The 16,520-nt window shown below is 50.0% G+C and overlaps 1 protein-coding gene across 15 annotated transcripts in view; it reads left to right on the top strand.

Moving 5' to 3' along the window:
- The window catches only part of KMT2C (lysine methyltransferase 2C), a 294,475-nt gene extending 278,472 nt beyond the window's left edge, over positions 1–16,003 (top strand). For 13 of the 15 annotated variants that reach the window (XM_060021158.1, XM_060021157.1, XM_060021164.1 and 10 more), the window contains 11 exons: positions 147–396; positions 1,565–1,704; positions 2,132–2,239; positions 3,592–4,711; positions 5,657–5,793; positions 6,587–6,729; positions 6,966–7,134; positions 10,488–10,604; positions 10,953–11,026; positions 11,370–11,478; positions 13,139–16,003. In XM_060021158.1, the coding sequence (XP_059877141.1) occupies positions 147–396; positions 1,565–1,704; positions 2,132–2,239; positions 3,592–4,711; positions 5,657–5,793; positions 6,587–6,729; positions 6,966–7,134; positions 10,488–10,604; positions 10,953–11,026; positions 11,370–11,478; positions 13,139–13,231 (2,460 nt within the window). In that variant the 3' untranslated portion in view covers positions 13,232–16,003. Of the gene's footprint in view, positions 1–146; positions 397–1,564; positions 1,705–2,131; positions 2,240–3,591; positions 4,712–5,656; positions 5,794–6,586; positions 6,730–6,965; positions 7,135–10,487; positions 10,605–10,952; positions 11,027–11,369; positions 11,479–13,138 lie in introns of those variants that run through there. The other 2 variants (XM_060021165.1, XR_009520703.1) reach the window with 2 other exon arrangements.
- Positions 16,004–16,520: the final 517 nt, after the last annotated feature.

Genomic DNA, 16,520 nt, shown 5'->3' with positions numbered 1-16,520 from the left:
CTTAAGTCTAAATAAAAATGGTTGGATTTGCGTGAGGCGTGTGCACCGTGCACCGTGCGGGTAGCATTTATCCTGACGTGAGTCGTTCTTCAGTGGTTCTCTGTGGCCTCTGGGCGGGTAATGCAGCATTTGCCGTTTTGTTTTAGAACATTAGCAGTGTTGTGGCTGCGTTCTCCGACCTCCTCCACGTTCGGATCCCTAACAGCTACGAGGTTAGTAATGCTCCAGATGTTCCATCCGTGGGTTTGGTCAGTAGCCACAGAGTAAACCCAGGTTTGGAGTATCGACAGCGTTTATTTCTTCGTGGGCCTCCACCAGGATCTGCAAACCCTCCCAGACTAGCCAGCTCTTACCACCTGAAGCAGCCTACTGTGCCCTTCCCTCCAGCAAGCAATGGTGAGCTGGTTTACAGTTTGTTGACCCCAGATTCGTTCTTGATTCAAAGATCTCGCTTTGATTTTAGGGGAGTAACAGGTCACGTGTTGGCACGCAGTCCTTGGTGACTTAACCACCCCCCCACCCGGGTGCTGTCTTCTGAGGCGTGACTGGACCTTTAGTGCCTGGGGCCTACGTCACACCCTCTTGTCAGCGCTCTGCTTACCCTTGAGCCGCATTTGCTCTCCTGCGGCCCGAGCCTCCCCTCCCACTTACCTCCCACTTAGTGCTGTGTCACACTGTGCAGACGAGGCTGCCATCTCTGCCCGGGTTCCTGGTCCCTTTCCTTCTGCGGCATCTCTGGGGCCCCTCTCTTCTGTAGGTGCGCTCACACCTTCCCCGTCACTGAAAGGTGGGCCCGTTCCTCGCACCTGTGTGGCGTCCCTTCCCTCCCCATCTTCCCGTCTGGCCTCCCCCTCACCCCGCTCTCCCCGCCTCTTCGCTCCCCAGTTTCTTGGCCGTCTTGTTTCCGTCCTCACCTGCTCTTAGAGCCCAGCCTCTCCCCACGTCTCGCCCTTGGGCCACGCTGACAGTTGCTCGTGTTGGGTTTGAACTCTCAGCCTCTGGCTGCTCTGCCACCCTTGCTTTCTCCCTGCTTCTCCCTTCTGCCTTCGTGGCCACGCGAGCGATGTGCTCTGAGATCGCCGCGCGCTTTCCAGTCTGTGTCCTTGCTCGCATTTGTATTTTGGCCCCGAACTCCTTCATCCCTCTTCGACTTTCCAAATCACGCTCATTGAAGACTCTCGTTCACATACCTCTTCATCTTTCATAAGAGATTTCGTACCCTCTTCACCCTGGAGCAAAAGTATTCTCTCTCCCCCTACTCACTCTGCACTGAGACCGGAGACGACCCTCCGCGCGTCCCGGTTTCCCTCCGCACTTCTCACAGCCCAATGTGTTGTCCCAGCCGTGTGAGGATAGCTTCCTTTCTTTGTACCCCAGTGTCATGCACGTCATAGATGCCCCGTAACCACTGCTTAGAAAATAAGATTTTTATCAATTACTAAAGACTAACGTGTGGTAAATTAAATGAGCCGTATTGCAGTCAGTCGGTGCATACAGCTTTGCACCCCGGACCCCTGTTGTTAGCGGTCGGCTTTCGTCGCTAATGAACGCCTTTTGTCTCTAGGCCTTTCTGGGTGCGCGGGCACTAGTCACGGTGTCACAGAAAGTGCGGCTCTCAGGCCACAGTGGTGCTGCCACTGTCATGTCGTCGTTCTGGGCCACGGCGTGAGGAAGCCAGCCAGAGACCCGGCCTTTGTGAGCAAGGTACTCGCACGTCCCTCCCCTGACCCCCGGGTCCCCGCCTGCCCCCGCCGTGCCTGGGCAGCGCCTGCTCCTGCATCAGGAGGAGTCACTTCTGGGGCTCCACAGACGCCTCCCCCAGCGGTCGCTATCAGCATATGTTTCATGTGCTTGAGCTTAAAACCAAGTAGCTACAGCAGCCTGTTCAGGGGTCCGATGAGAGCCGCGTTATTTTTAAACGGTGAAATATGGAAAGTACAGTTTATTTCTGCAAATGTAGTTTCTCTGTGGCTAAATTATTATATGCTAAATACTGGCTCGTAGTTACCTTTTTACTGCTTTTAGGATTGCTGCTTTCACTTTGAACAGAACAGACCCAGCCCCGTGCAGATCTTGTTCTTATTAGATCCCGACTTGTCGAGCTCCCCACACCTTTCTCTTTGCTTTTCAGGGCTCCCGAGACAGCTCCAGCAGAGCGGAGAAGGACATTGTCTTCTGTAGTAACAACTGCTTTATTCTCTATTCATCAGCTGCACAAGCAAAAACCTCAGAAAGCAAGGTAAGATGGGGACAGTTTCAGTCAGCAGTCTGCGTTGAGTGGCGCCTGTGTTTTGGGGGTGTGTCCGCTTCCCCCACCCAGAGCTCCCCCCGGGGAGTCCGAGCAGATGCTCCCCGGGTTGGGAAGGAGTGCTTGGTCCAGGCCGTTACTGCAAACTAAGTAACTTGAGCTTATTCAGCAAGAGTGGGCAGATTTGAACTATGTCTTAACAGGTCAGAAGTGAATAAAACACTACTATTAAAATCTGTAATTTTACTTATTTAATTACAAATACCTTAATTTAATCACAACTGTAAAGTATTGCTTTAGTGATCTTGTCCCAATGGGAAAACCTGTTCACAACCACAATTCAGGTCTATTCATGTATTTTGGGGCGAAAGTATCTGTCTTGTACCAGGTTGGAAAAGGTCTGTTTGTTTTTTGTGTGATTTAAGTGTATCTTTGGGTGTGTAGCTGATGTGGACGATACGTTTTTAACCGTTTGCGCTGAAGGAAGTTTTTCCCATGCTGTGATAGTCTCTCCTCCCTCCACATCATCGCTCTTGCGTCTTTCTCAGAAGAATGTTCTGGAGATTCTTATTTTTTAAAAAAGGCAGTAGCGCCCAGTGTAATAAAATTCAAGCTACTTGCCAAATAAATTTATACTTTAAAATATATCCGCCTAGATGAGAGAAGGAATTTTTTTTCCCACCACATAATCTCGTGAGTCCGTGTGCAGTGTCTGCCTGCTTCTGGATTTCCTGTGAGGCGCGTCTTTTTTCAGAGCTGTGTAGGGTGGGGTGCATGAGAAGGTGGGTTCGCTGTTGATTTGCTTATGACGACACTTTGTATCTTAAAAGAAACTAATGGAACTTCTGTCTCAGCTCAGCCCTTTCAGCAGTTGGATGGGAACCGGGCAACCTCTGAGAAAAGTTAAATATGATTTGTTTGTTGACAGGGGACTTCTTCCCCATCTTTCACACTTATGCCAATTAATTAAGCCTAAGATTAACAAACAGGAATTTCAGTGGGTGGGACGAGCTCATAGAAAATTATGAGCCGGAGTTCTTATTTGGTTTAACAAGAAGCTGTTCCGTCTTGTAAATTAAATTAGCTCCCGTGACATGAGAAGTTTTAAGAGCAGAATACCCTCCAGAGTTAGGGCTTTGCAGAGAACACACTCTCTCTCTGTCGAGACGCGAGCACCACGGGCACGCAGCACTGACCTCCGCCGTGCGTCAGTCCTCTTACTTCCAGACCCAGAGCCAAACACCCTGCTGATGGAACCCTGCTGCTTGGCTTCTTGTTGTAGCAAGAATTGCCTTGGGGGCTTTGGAATTAACTCTTTCTCGTGTTTCTTTTTTTTTGTGCAGGAATCCGTTCCTTCATTGCCACACTCTCCTATAAAAGAGACGCCTTCCAGAGCATTTCATCAGTACAGTAACAACATCTCCACTTTAGATGTGCACTGTCTGCCGCAGCTCCAGGAAAAAGCTTCGCCCCCAGCGTCACCGCCCATCACTTTCCCTCCTGCTTTTGAAGCAGCCAAAGTGGAGGCAAAGCCAGATGAGCTGAAGGTGACGGTCAAGCTAAAGCCTCGGCTAAGAGCTGTCCACGGTGGGTTTGAAGACTGTCGGCCGATCACTAAAAAGTGGAGGGGGATGAAGTGGAAGAAGTGGAGCGTCCACATCGTGATCCCCAAGGGGACCTTCAGACCCCCCTGTGAAGATGAAATCGACGAATTTCTGAAGAACCTGGGCACTTCCCTGAAACCCGATCCCGTGCCCAAAGACTACCGGAAGTGTTGCTTCTGTCACGAAGAAGGCGATGGGTTGACAGACGGACCGGCGAGGCTGCTCAACCTTGACTTGGACCTGTGGGTCCATTTGAATTGTGCCCTGTGGTCCACGGAGGTGTACGAGACCCAGGCTGGTGCCTTAATAAACGTGGAGCTAGCCCTGAGGAGAGGCCTGCAGATGAAATGTGTCTTCTGCCATAAGATGGGGGCCACCAGCGGGTGTCACAGATTTCGATGCACCAACATTTATCACTTTACTTGCGCCATTAAAGCACAATGCATGTTTTTTAAAGATAAAACTGTGCTTTGCCCCATGCACAAGCCGAAGGGCATTCACGAGCAGGAACTAAGTTACTTTGCCGTCTTCAGGAGGGTCTACGTGCAGCGTGATGAGGTACGACAGATCGCCAGCATCGTGCAGCGGGGAGAGCGGGACCACACCTTCCGTGTGGGCAGCCTCATCTTCCACACGATCGGCCAGCTACTTCCACAGCAGATGCAAGCGTTCCACTCTCCCAAAGCACTCTTCCCCGTGGGCTACGAAGCCAGCCGGCTGTATTGGAGCACGCGCTATGCCAACCGCCGCTGTCGCTACCTGTGCTCCATCGAGGAGAAGGATGGGCGCCCCCTGTTCGTCATCAGAATCGTGGAGCAAGGCCACGAAGATCTCGTCTTAAGTGACACCTCACCCAAAGGTGAGGCCCCGTCTGTAGGCTCCGCCGAGCCCGTCACTCCAGGGTTAGGCTAATGAATGTTTTATGTCAGTATTTCCATGGTTTTCGTCACGTCTGTTTCATATTCTGTCACAGCAGGTGTGGATTCTTCATTTACAAATGCAAGTCTTAACTTCTTTGTATTGTCAAACCTTGCTGTCTTTTTCTAAACACTTGCTAGAATTACTCTAAATCAGAATATATATTATTCCAACAGAGTTTATAAAATAAATAGGAGAATGATTTGCAGATAAAGGTTGCCTGTCACTTACATTGGGGACCCTCTTGTTAATGTCACCTAGAAGGTGGGAACCGTATTTAAAGCCATATTGTCTTACCTCAGGAGCATCAGATATTAAACAGATTTAGAGCCAGAAATGAGACTTAATTTCGGCCTCTAGGGTTAAGCCTAGATTGTCATTTTTAGTGCTGCAGAACTGCTTTTTTTTTTTCAAGTTTAGCAGTTTTCTTTTAAAAAGTATGAAAATGCTCTAAAGATAATTCCAATGAAAATATCAATTTCATATTTTAACTCTGAGAGAAAAGGATATATCTACAGATACTACTTAATTGGATTAATCATTTGAAAATCTAATATGCTGCTTGGCCAGCATGAAAGTGAGTTAACTACTTGTATGAATTTCAGTTACATTTAACTTTCTTTTCCACTTCTCCTGTTTAATTTCCTTAATGTAACATATTCTTTTCCCCCAAACTTCATAAAGTCTTTAAAACTACTGCCATCCAATAAGCAGGTAATATACCAGGCTTGTTAGATCACTGCCCATGGGCTTTAACTTGGATCTGGTGAGTCTCCGTGAGCGGTTGGTCGTTTCGTTCTTGTTTTTATACTGTATCCTGTTTTCCTCTCTGTTTAGCTAAGAGCAAGTTTGTCATTAAAAAAAATATCTTTTTGTCCATACATAGGTGTTTGGGATAAGATTTTGGAGCCTGTGGCATGTGTGAGAAAAGAGTCGGAAATGCTGCAGCTCTTCCCAGCCTACTTAAAAGGGGAGGATCTCTTCGGCTTGACCGTCTCTGCGGTGGCGCGGATCGCGGAATCAGTGAGTGCCGGGGCCGAGGCCGGAGAGCCACCCCCTGTCACACGACGCACCTTACTTAACACGGGGCTGTCACTCTCACAACACTTCAAGGTAGTGGTTTTGTCGGGGGTGAACTCCTGTCGCTCTGAAAGAAAACGAGGCATCGGTGAGTCGTAGGCGTCTCCGTGCTCACTTGCTGAGGCAGCTCACCACCCAGTGTTAATGGCCACTTTCCTGCCCGGGGCCCAGGGCTGGTCACCAGAGCGCAGTTGGATTTCACGAGCCCTTACTGTCTGATGCCTGCTTGTTACAAGCACGTGTGCCAGTGAGTCTACACACAGCGCTTTTGGAAAACTGCATGATTATAAGGTATTGTTCTCAAGAAAAAAGTCACTGGTGGGTTTTCTTCAGAGAAGCAGTGGACACCCTGAAAGCCACTGAGTACTGTACCCAGTTGCTTTCTTTGGTGGAGCCCTGCCTAAACGACATGCATCTGTCATGTCTCCAGAGGACAGTGTCCACAAGAAACGTATTCTAGAAAAGACCTTCAGCACGAATGGTTTTAGGAGTTAACCTGAAGTTACAGCTGTGCTCCCAGGCCCCCGAGGGTGGTAAGCGCATCGCACACAGTCAGGATCTGAGCACAGGCTGCTGCTGTCAACGTGGCTTGAAAGAGCCCCTTGTTACCAACATTTTGAAAATGTTGACAAGTTGTTTTCATGGAATTCAAGTTGGACTATCCTTTGGCCGGCTCAAGATTGCCTGTGCTCTTGATCAGGTGAGTTAATTTTTCGTTTATTTTGCTTCTTTCCAGCTCCCTGGGGTTGAGGCGTGTGAAAACTACACCTTCCGATACGGCCGGAACCCTCTCATGGAGCTGCCCCTGGCCGTCAACCCCACAGGTTGTGCCCGTTCTGAACCTAAAATGAGTGCCCACGTCAAGAGGTTTGTGTTAAGGTATTTTGTTTTGACTTCACATAGTACAGCCCGGGGGTTCCAGGCCTCTCAGGGGTTTTCTGTGCCTGGTCTGTCTGCTGCTTACAAACCCGCTGCCTCTGGCTGTGTCTGTGCGGCCGCGCCAGCTAGGCGGCTTTCCCTGTGTGTGCTGTCAGTGAGAACGTGAACCAGCCGGGCCCCTCAGAGGTGTCTCCGCTCTCCCTTTGTGTCCCCGTCGGCACGCCGTCGCCCCACAGGCCTCACACCCTGAACAGCACCAGTGCCTCCAAGTCGTTCCAGAGCACAGTCACCGGGGAGCTGAGTGCACCTTACAGCAAGCAGTTCGTCCACTCCAAGTCGTCGCAGTACCGCAAGATGAAAACCGAGTGGAAGTCCAACGTGTACCTGGCCCGGTCTCGGATTCAGGTGAGTGGGGCTTGGCTTCTGGGAGGAGGGGAGGTGGGCTCGGAGGGTGCTGGCATCCGGCACATGAGACAGGAGTCCGCGGGCCGCAGGGAGAGAAACCCCGCCAGCCCGGGGCGCCGGCCGCTCCGTCCGTGGTCTTGGAGGGCGGATGGCTGCTTTACTCCCCCGCGTGGAAGGGCGGCTTCTGGACGTCCTCTGTGTACCGCTTGATGAGGGCTCACGGGGCGCGGGGAGCGCTGCATCTTCCACACGTGGGACCCGCGGTGCGCTCACCAGGGCTCTTTCAAGGCACTTGTGAAAAATACAAACGAAAATAGTTTCAAAAGGTGCCCAGTTTCAGAAGCTTCTCTTCATGAAATCATCGTGTAGTTTCTGATGGATAGATGGTGGAACACCTTACAGGTAAAGCCATCTCTAGGCTAAGCACACTTCCTGAAGAAACAAATGTCTATGTGGCATCTCCCCTTGGAGGCCCAAGATGGAGTTACGAGCTCTCACACTGCCAGCGTCCTTCGTCTCAAAGGCTGGTCACCCTCCAGGCTCTTCATATCGCTGAGCAGTGTCACCATCTCCTAACTGAGCGTGCTGGCCTCACTACCCCAGACCCCAAAGCATCATCAGTTTCTGCTGCCTTTTTTCCTCCCGGAAGAGTTTCCCCAAATCCACTCCCCGCTCTGCTGCCTGTTCTAACCTCCCGTCTCACCTGCAGGCACTGCTGCAGGCCTGCCTGTCCCCTCCCGTGCAGTCCCCTCAGAAGCCAGGGCGGTCCCTTCACATAGAAACCTGACTTACACATTGTCTGTATTCATTGACGTTCTTCTTTCTGTAGAAACTTTCAGGATCTACTCTTGCTTCTTGATATTTCGAATTTTTACCAAAATGGGCCTGGGTTAGGGTCATTTTTATTTATTGCTTTCCCCACTGGTGAGCCCTTTCAGCCTGAAGCAGTGTGGCCATCAGTCTGAGAAATGTTTTTGTGTTAATTCTTTTGCAGAGTCCTACCTCTGTTTCTCTCCGTACACAAATATTAGATCCCTGAGACCCGGGATCTCACAGGGTGGACCCCAGACCGTCAGCACCGGCATCAGCTGGGGGTTTGCGGGTTTGGGGTCCCCAGCCTTACTGAACCTGGCCCCTGAGGTGGGGCCCACAGCGGTTCTGGTGCCGCCGGGGAAGGCTTCTGTCTCGGGTCTGCCCTCCTGCTGTGGCCTTGTTTCTGGTTCCTTGTCCTCGTCCTGAGCTGCTTCTGCCTTATCTGCTGTCTGCTCTTGATCTTTTTATCTGATACCTTTGCTTTCATATTACGAACGCAGGGTCTTCCTGGTCTTTTTGTTGTTGCCTCAGAAATGGAGCCTCAAAAGATTCCACTTGAGGCAGTGGTGTCTTCCTCCTCCGCTCAGTTCCTTCCCCGTTTAAAATGTTCCCAAACAGCTCGTTCAACCTGACCATCCCTGATCTTCAGTCTTGGTTTTGCTCCCTTACGTCATGTTAAGGGTTTCTTAACTACCTGCGTTCAGTCTGTCATCTTTAACCCGAAGCGTTTTTGAGAGTTTCTGATGTTTGGTCACTTTTTTCTTCCTCCATCCTGTCCACCTCCCTTCCATCCACCTCCCGGGTAATCATGTTAACGACCCAGTAAGTGTGCTGTGTCTTTTCCCTGCTCTTCTCTTAACACTACCTACACATCTGTGTGCGTATGGAAGAGTGGGATTGTCTTACCTACGCTTTTCTGCGTCTTCCTTTTCTCACTAATATTTACACCCCTGTGGAACAACTGAGGTAGCCGCCATTCATCCTCTTGAGTGTCTCTGTGATGCTCCATGATGTTGACGAACTGTAATTAATGAAGCCATCCCCCTGCTGATGCGCCTGTATTTTGTTTACAGTCCTTTCCCACAACAGTGTTGCCATCAATATCTTGTACGAATATCCCCATGTATTGGTAACTTCACTTCAGTGGTGCGTAGGCCCCAAAGTGAGATTTCTGTGTTAGAAGTACATGTACTTTCATTTTAGCAGACATTGCCTGTTTTCTAAAAAGGCTGTAATTGCCCACTTCTTCCTGCAGTGTATGAGACTTGATTTCCCGTTGGTAGTGTTACCACCCTTCTGTGTTTTTGCAGCCTGTTCCGCGCAGACCCACAGTGTCACTTTGGTTGCAACTTTTCGTGTTTGCCACTTGGGTCTGCTCTTCTGTGAACTACCTTTGTCCGTTGTGCAGTTGATAAGAACTTGTACTATTAGGCAAAGGATGTTTTGTAGGGGAAGATACCTACCAGAAAGTATGGTGTGTTCTTTCCTATAAGAGTTTTAATTTTTATATAGTCAAACGTATAATTTTCAGTAGCTTCTGTTCTTGGTTAAGACTGTAGGTTGCATATGTACTTTCTTAGATTTTTTTTCTTTCAGGAATTTTATTCTTTATATTTAAGACAAATTTATTTTTTTTCCATTGAATAACCAGTTGTGGAAGCACCATTTAGTATTGGGTTGGCCAAAAAGTCCATTGGGGTTTTTCTGTAAGAGTCGTGGAAAAACCCAAATGCACTTGTTGGCCGACCTAATAATGTATGTAACCCGTCCGTCTTAAACTGAGTTTTAGTGCCACCAAACTACTGTACGTTAAGTTTTCACGTGTGCCTGGGTCTGTTTGGATTCTCTGTTCATTTCCACTGATCATCTTCTTGTCTCTTATACCAAACTGTATTCATCTCCATACAGATTCTTTCTGTGTGTTTTAGTTTGTTCAGCTCTGAGTCTTATCTGGAATTGAAGAGATAAATTGCATAAGTGGTTTTTTTCAGAAGTTAATTCAATTCACATACCAAAATTTCTAACAACAGCACACCCTGTACTGTGTGCTCCCAGGTGGTGCTTGGTGAGGACCGAGTCTGGTGGGGATCTGGTCAGTTTTAGCTGAGAATGCAGAAACTCAAATTATAATAATCCCTTATAGTTAGCCCTGTTTCTGTTCTGTAAGCTTATTGTTATGTCAGGTCCTTTTAGAAATGGTGGGATAAAAAAAACAGCAGAAGCCATTAGCCTGTTGAGTTGGTGGGATCTGGGAGTGATACTGCACACAAGATAGGAGAGCCAGTTAGGAGCAGTGCCCAGCCAGTCAGCAGCACCACTCTGAAAAATGCCCTAAGAGTTTAGTGTCGAAAAGATACAAAGACAAGTAGGTGAGAAGATTGTCCAGTGTTCAGGGTTCAGGTGAGAGTGTGGTCAGTGAGAAGGTCAGGTGAGTTCAGGTGGGGTCTTCAGTGTGGCTTGGCTTTGTGCGAGAGAGGCTGCAGGCCAGTTGCCCCTGGAAGCCAAGTGGTTCTGAGGTGTGTACACGTGCGTTTCCTCAGGGGCTGGGCCTGTACGCCGCTCGGGACATCGAGAAGCACACCATGGTCATCGAGTATATCGGGACCATCATCCGGAACGAAGTCGCCAACAGAAAGGAGAAGCTTTACGAGTCCCAGGTGAGCGTGCACCCCTCCTGTGCCGTCCGACAGCTGTGGCGCAGGCCCGGATCGGACCGTCACGCTGGTGGGAGAGCAGTGTCGAACAGAGCCACGTCTGGATTTTTGTATTTTCTTCCTGTTTTTTCCGTCGGCCTTACTGTCAGCGAGGATGTGGCTGGATTGATGCGCCTGGCTTCACAGGCCACCTGCCAACGTGTTGGTTCCGTTCACAGCTTGTAGACGTCACCTGACGGGCTGGCGTGTTGTCCCCGCAAGTGTGACCAGGGTGCGTGTCGGCAAAAGTCCGGCTTCGCCCCCTCACATGGACGGGAACGCAGAGGGGGTTCTGACCTCTTTCTCTTTCAGAACCGAGGCGTGTACATGTTCCGCATGGACAATGACCACGTGATCGATGCCACGCTCACGGGAGGGCCTGCAAGGTGAGGGGGGTCTGAGCGGGAGGTGCGAAGGGTCAGTGCGCTCACTGGGGCCTTTCAGTCATGGAGAGAAGTTTTATTTAAAATTGTATGTGTGGGACTTCCCTGGCGGTCCAGTGGTTAAGACTCTCCGCTGTCACTGCCAGGGCCCCAGGTTCAGACCCTGGTCGGGGAACTAAGATCCCACAAGCCGTGCAGCCAACAACAACAATAAAATGTGTATATTCTATTAATGGACAGATAGAAACGTAATTAGAAAAAGTTTTCCCTGTGAGCTGAAAGGTTTTTTTTTAAAAGCTTCTTCCAAAGCCTTATAGTAAGTCGTTTCTGGAACGGCGGCTTGCAGGTACATCAACCACTCGTGCGCGCCGAACTGTGTGGCCGAGGTGGTGACTTTCGAGCGAGGACACAAGATCATCATCAGCTCCAGCCGGAGGATCCAGAAGGGAGAAGAGGTAAGCACAGGGCCGCACCGTGCGGCCCCTCCCCGCGGGCAGCACTCGACTCCTCTGTGCACGTAATCCGCTCAGCGGTTTGCAGTCCTTCGCTGCTAGCAAGGCCCTCCTCCTGGAAGGCCAGCCTCGGCCGCCCCGCACATCACGGTCCTACAGTCTTTGCCCTGCAGATTCCGCATCCCCACGTCGCTCGTGTGAACGGGCTCCTCTTGACCCCCGTGCTGTCCGTTCGGCTCGGTGACCCTCTCTTTAAAATGATGCCCGTCGTCGAGCTCATGGCCGAGAATATCACGGGATTGGTGCCTCGTGGTCCCCGGGGTCATCGTGGCTCACGTGAGGTCACCCTGAGGCTGTAGGCGGCAAATCTGGGGGTCCCCGTGGCTGCTCTCACACTCAGGGCCAGTACAGGCTTACAGGCTTTCCTACCAACAGCTTCTTAGACAGTTTGGCGGTCTCGTTAGGTGTTCTTTCTCTTGCCCCACGGATCACTTTGGCCCAGCACGTCGCCTGTTAGGGTTGTTATTAGTCTTGATCGCCTTGTTTACGTTTCCTGACTTCGTCACAATTGTGACGAGCACACGTTTCGCCGTACGCTCCGTGCCTGGAATCGGGGTGTCCTGGGAAGCGGCTGCCACGTGGTGTGGGTTCCGTGGGGAACCTCCCCTGTTCAGGGAGGGAGGCGCCTGAGGCTCTTTTCTGGGTTTGAGCCCCCAGCCCTACGTGAACAGAGCTGTGAGATTATACTTGTATTTTTTGGTCCTCTTTTTGGAATGTGCTTTTTTTAAATCAAGAATTGACCCGAGGCCTATTTTGCACATCTCACCAACTTGAGTGAATTAGAGAAAGGATGTGAGGACCCCAGGGTGGTGTCACTGCGTGGGGACAGATGGAGGCTCGGCAGTCCCACGCCCAGCTCGCGCCCCTCCGGGTGGGCCGCGTAAGCCCTCCAGCCTGTACTTCGCCTTACGCACAAGGAGAAACAATTCCTCATGGAGTTCCTGTAAGAACTCAGTAAATACCGGTGTGTTCCCTTCCGGTGTAGAAGGGAAGTCTTTGCAAATAGTGTCCTAGGGTGTTTGATTCAGAGGGACCTTGGCCGTGTCAGGTTTCTCAGGGGTCGGGGTCCCGGGGTGAGGCTTACACCGTGGGAATCACGCAGACCCCCGTCCACCCTGACGGCAGGGTTGATCTGAGATATTAACGATAATGCGGTTGCGCCTAAATAGAGCAACGTCTTTTAAATATTCTTGTACGTGAAGAAAGATGGAGGAGAAGGATGTTCTCAGGCAAGAGCGATTCATCCCTGCCCATCTCGTTGCCCCGTCCGGCAAGAAAGGGGCGGGGGATGGGGGGCTTGTCCCACCCAGGGCAGCGGGCCCGGCACCGCGGCGCGCAGTGTTGGAGACACACCGGCTGCCCTCGCCGCCTCCGGCTTGGCCCCAGAATAGTGCCTCCCGCTTGCCTCGGGCCCCGCGGGATCCCCCGGAAGAGCACAGCCAGCGAGCTCCGCGACTTCCTCTTGAGGTTCCCCCACCTCCCCACCTGAGTCCCACGGCCCCTCGACGCGTCAGGGCTTCCTTTAATTCCGTCCGTCTGTGGGCTGGCTGTGCGCAGCAGGCAGAGGGAGGCCTTTCTCACACTGTGTCTTTGCTGTGGGCAGCTTTGCTATGACTATAAGTTTGACTTTGAGGACGACCAGCACAAGATCCCCTGTCACTGTGGCGCCGTGAACTGCCGGAAGTGGATGAACTGATGCGTTCCCCGCTGTCTCAGAGGGCGGCTCGTCCCTAGGAAGGAGCGATTCAACACAGCATTTGAATTTCGCAGACGGAAAGAGGTTTTTGTTTTCTGTTTCGTGGCTTTGTGGAAACTAGCTTCTGGGAGTCCTGATTTCCTCCGTGCTTTAGGTTAGAGGAGCACCGGAGAAAGCCGGCCGAAGCAACTTTCCCGAAGTTGCTGAGGTTAAAGAATTACAGAATGGTCCAGCACTTTTTTTTTCTTTTTCTTTTCTTTCTTTTTTCTTTTTGAGGGTGGGTTTTGTTTCGTTATGCTTCTTTAGTCTCACTAAGGAGAAACTTTTACTGGGGCAAGAGCCGATGGCCGCCCTGCCCCGCCCCAGGGCAGAGGGCCTTCCTGTGAATGTAAGACTGAAATCACCAGCGAAAGGGAGACGTCCAAAGTGCTGGCCACCGCCTTATCTGAAAAAGGGGCAGGCCCTCTAATTTAAAAGTTTTTAAATAAAGTAGACACCACTGAACAAGGAATGTACTGAATGACTTCCTTAGGGATAGAGCTAAGGGATAATAACTTGCACTAAAATACATTTAAATACTTGATTCCATGAGTCAGTTTATTGTAGTTTTTGATTTCTGTAAAATAAGAGAAACTTTTTGTATTTATTATTGAATAAGTGAATGAAGCTATTTTTAAATAAAAGTTAGAAGAAAGCCAAGCTGCTGCTGTTACCTGCAAAACTAACAAACCCTGTTACTTTGTACAAATGTGTAAATATTTTGAGAAAAAATACAGTATAAAAATAGTTATTGACCAAATGCTACCAGGCTCTGCAGCAGCTCGGGTGCTTATAAAATGTTCATAGGGATGTTACAATATAATTTTGTTATTAAATATGCCATTATAATTATGTAATAACCAAAATTTCAACCTAGAGTGTTTGGGGTTTTTTGGAAACTACGGTCTGTTAGTACTTAATTGTTTTATACACCTTACTTCTCATAGAACAGAGTGTATGCTATGACTACAACTTTTATAGCCATTTTGGTAATTTAAACTGATTTTTTCATATTATATTGTTGCATCCCTACTTCTTCAGTCAGGTTTTTTTGTGCTTACAATTTGTGATAACTGTGAATAACTGCTTAAAAATACCCCCAATGGAGGCTGAATTTTTCTTCAGCAGAAGTAGTTTTGATTAGAACTTTGTTTCAAGCCACAAAGAATCATGTAAACATACTAGGATCATGTAGCAGGAACTCTAATCTAACTCTCTAGTCTTCTATTTAACACAAAAATTTGAAAAAGGAAAAAAAAAAAAGGAGAGATGTGACCATGCTTGCAGCTGCAGGACCCCGGCAGTAGGGTTTTGGAAGATGTAATTTTCAACTGTGTTTGTATGAACAGTTTGTTTACATTTCTTTAATAAAAAAACACACTGTTTTGTGTTTGCTTGTAGAAACTTAATCAGCATTTTGAACCAGGTTAGCTTTTTATTTTGTACTTAAAATTCTGGTACTGACACTTCACAGGCTAAGTATAAAATGAAGTTTTTGTGTGCACAACTCCAGTGGACTGTAAGCTGTTGGTATATTCAGTGACGCAGTTCTGAACTTGTAATGTATATGGCATGGTGTATTTTTATCTTACAGAATAAATCAATTGTATATATTTTTCTCTTGATAAATAGCTGTATGAAATTTGTTTCTTGAATATTTTTCTTCTCTTGTACAATATTCTGACATCCTACCAGTATTTGTCCTACCGGGTTTTCGTTTTGTTTTCTGTTCTGTATAATAGTATCTAATGTTGGCAAAAATTGAATTTTTTGAAGTATACAGAGTGTTATGGGTTTTGGAATTTGTGGACACAGATTTAGAAGATCACCATTTACAAATAAAATATTTTACATCTACAAAATGCTGCCTGAGTCTCTCTGTTGGCGCTCTGATCACAGCTTGGAAGCTGACGAGCACTTGAACTTCACCGACAGCCTGGCCCAACCTTTCAGAGTGACTGGTGTGTGGACGTGATAAACTTGGTTCTCTCCCTTTTCAGATGAAGAGTTTAGATGTAAGTTCTAAGGGGGCTGCTAAGAATTGAAACTGCTCAGAATCCCACACAGTTTCCTACAACAGCTTGTGCTTCATGAAGAGCCTAAAACAGCTTCTGCACTGCGTGACTTACAGAAGGTCTCCAAGCCCCATCATCTGACCACTGCTTTTAAATGCCCGTCTGAAACGCCTCCCGTCTGTGAAGTTGTCCATCTGGACGCGGCTGGACACGGTCACGTCTGTGCCGGGCCGTGAAGCTCTTGCTCGGGGCGGCCTTTCCTTGGACCTCTCGCTCGATTTCTCACCGTCCGACACACGAGGAAGGAAGCTTCAAGGCGTCGCCGCGCCAAGGCTCAGACGGGCAAGCGGGTGCTTCCGGCCGTCAGCTCTGCCGACCTGGATGGATCCGGCCTCCCAGGGAGAGGGGCGCGGGCCTGGGGCCGAGGAGAAGCGGAGCTCGCGAGTCTGCAGGAGGAAGCGGCATCGCACCAAAGCCTGGTGACAGGTGGCTGTCTCCGTAGGGCCAGCCTGTGCCTCAGACCCCAGGCGCCCCTTGCAGTGGGCCCTGCGGTGACACTGGGGCAGGAGCGGCCCCGTGGCCCCAGCTGTCGGCTGCCGCCGTTCCCTTGTTCTTTGACCACACACTCAACTCACCTACTCGGTGCCTGGAAGGACCAGAACGTGACACGGGTCCCTGCGTCACTGAGCTTGTAACCCGATGGGGACACAGACAAAGACAGGTGGTTCTTGAGCTGGCGATGGAGGAGGGAGGTGGGTGGGGGCCAGGAGAGGCCGCCCTGAGCAGCGAGGACTCAGGGCTGGCGGGACCCGTCCTGTTCCTGCCACGGTGGCTGGACCGGCACACGCCTCACCCGTGGTTCCTCAGGGTTCTCGAAACTTTCGTGATCTCTGGACTGAGCCCACGGTCTCCTTGGTAGGAAGGGGGAAGAGGCCCCTTCTCGCTGTCGTCGTGTCCCCCACTCCCGGTTCTCTGGGATCCCTGTCCCCCTGGCGTGTGCACCCGAGCTGCCGGAGGCGGCGGGGGTCTCGCTGGGCTGCGTCTCTCTCTCCCAGGAGGGTGTGGCGTTTGCCGCGCCGATGCAGCCGAGGCCTCCGGGGTCAGGTTCATGGCTCTTCGCTGCGGCCCAGACCCCCCGCCCCGGGCAGGCTCCCGACTGGGCTTCTGACGTTCTCTCACTGCAGGTCAGGGTTCGCGTATTTGAAGACTTCCTTATGGCCCAGAAGTTCTTTTAA

Source organism: Delphinus delphis, chromosome 9, assembly GCF_949987515.2.
Source record: "Delphinus delphis chromosome 9, mDelDel1.2, whole genome shotgun sequence".
Classification (NCBI taxonomy): Eukaryota; Metazoa; Chordata; class Mammalia; order Artiodactyla; family Delphinidae; genus Delphinus; species Delphinus delphis.
Note: the sequence above shows the minus strand (reverse complement) of the source record. Positions and strands in the feature narration are given on the sequence as shown.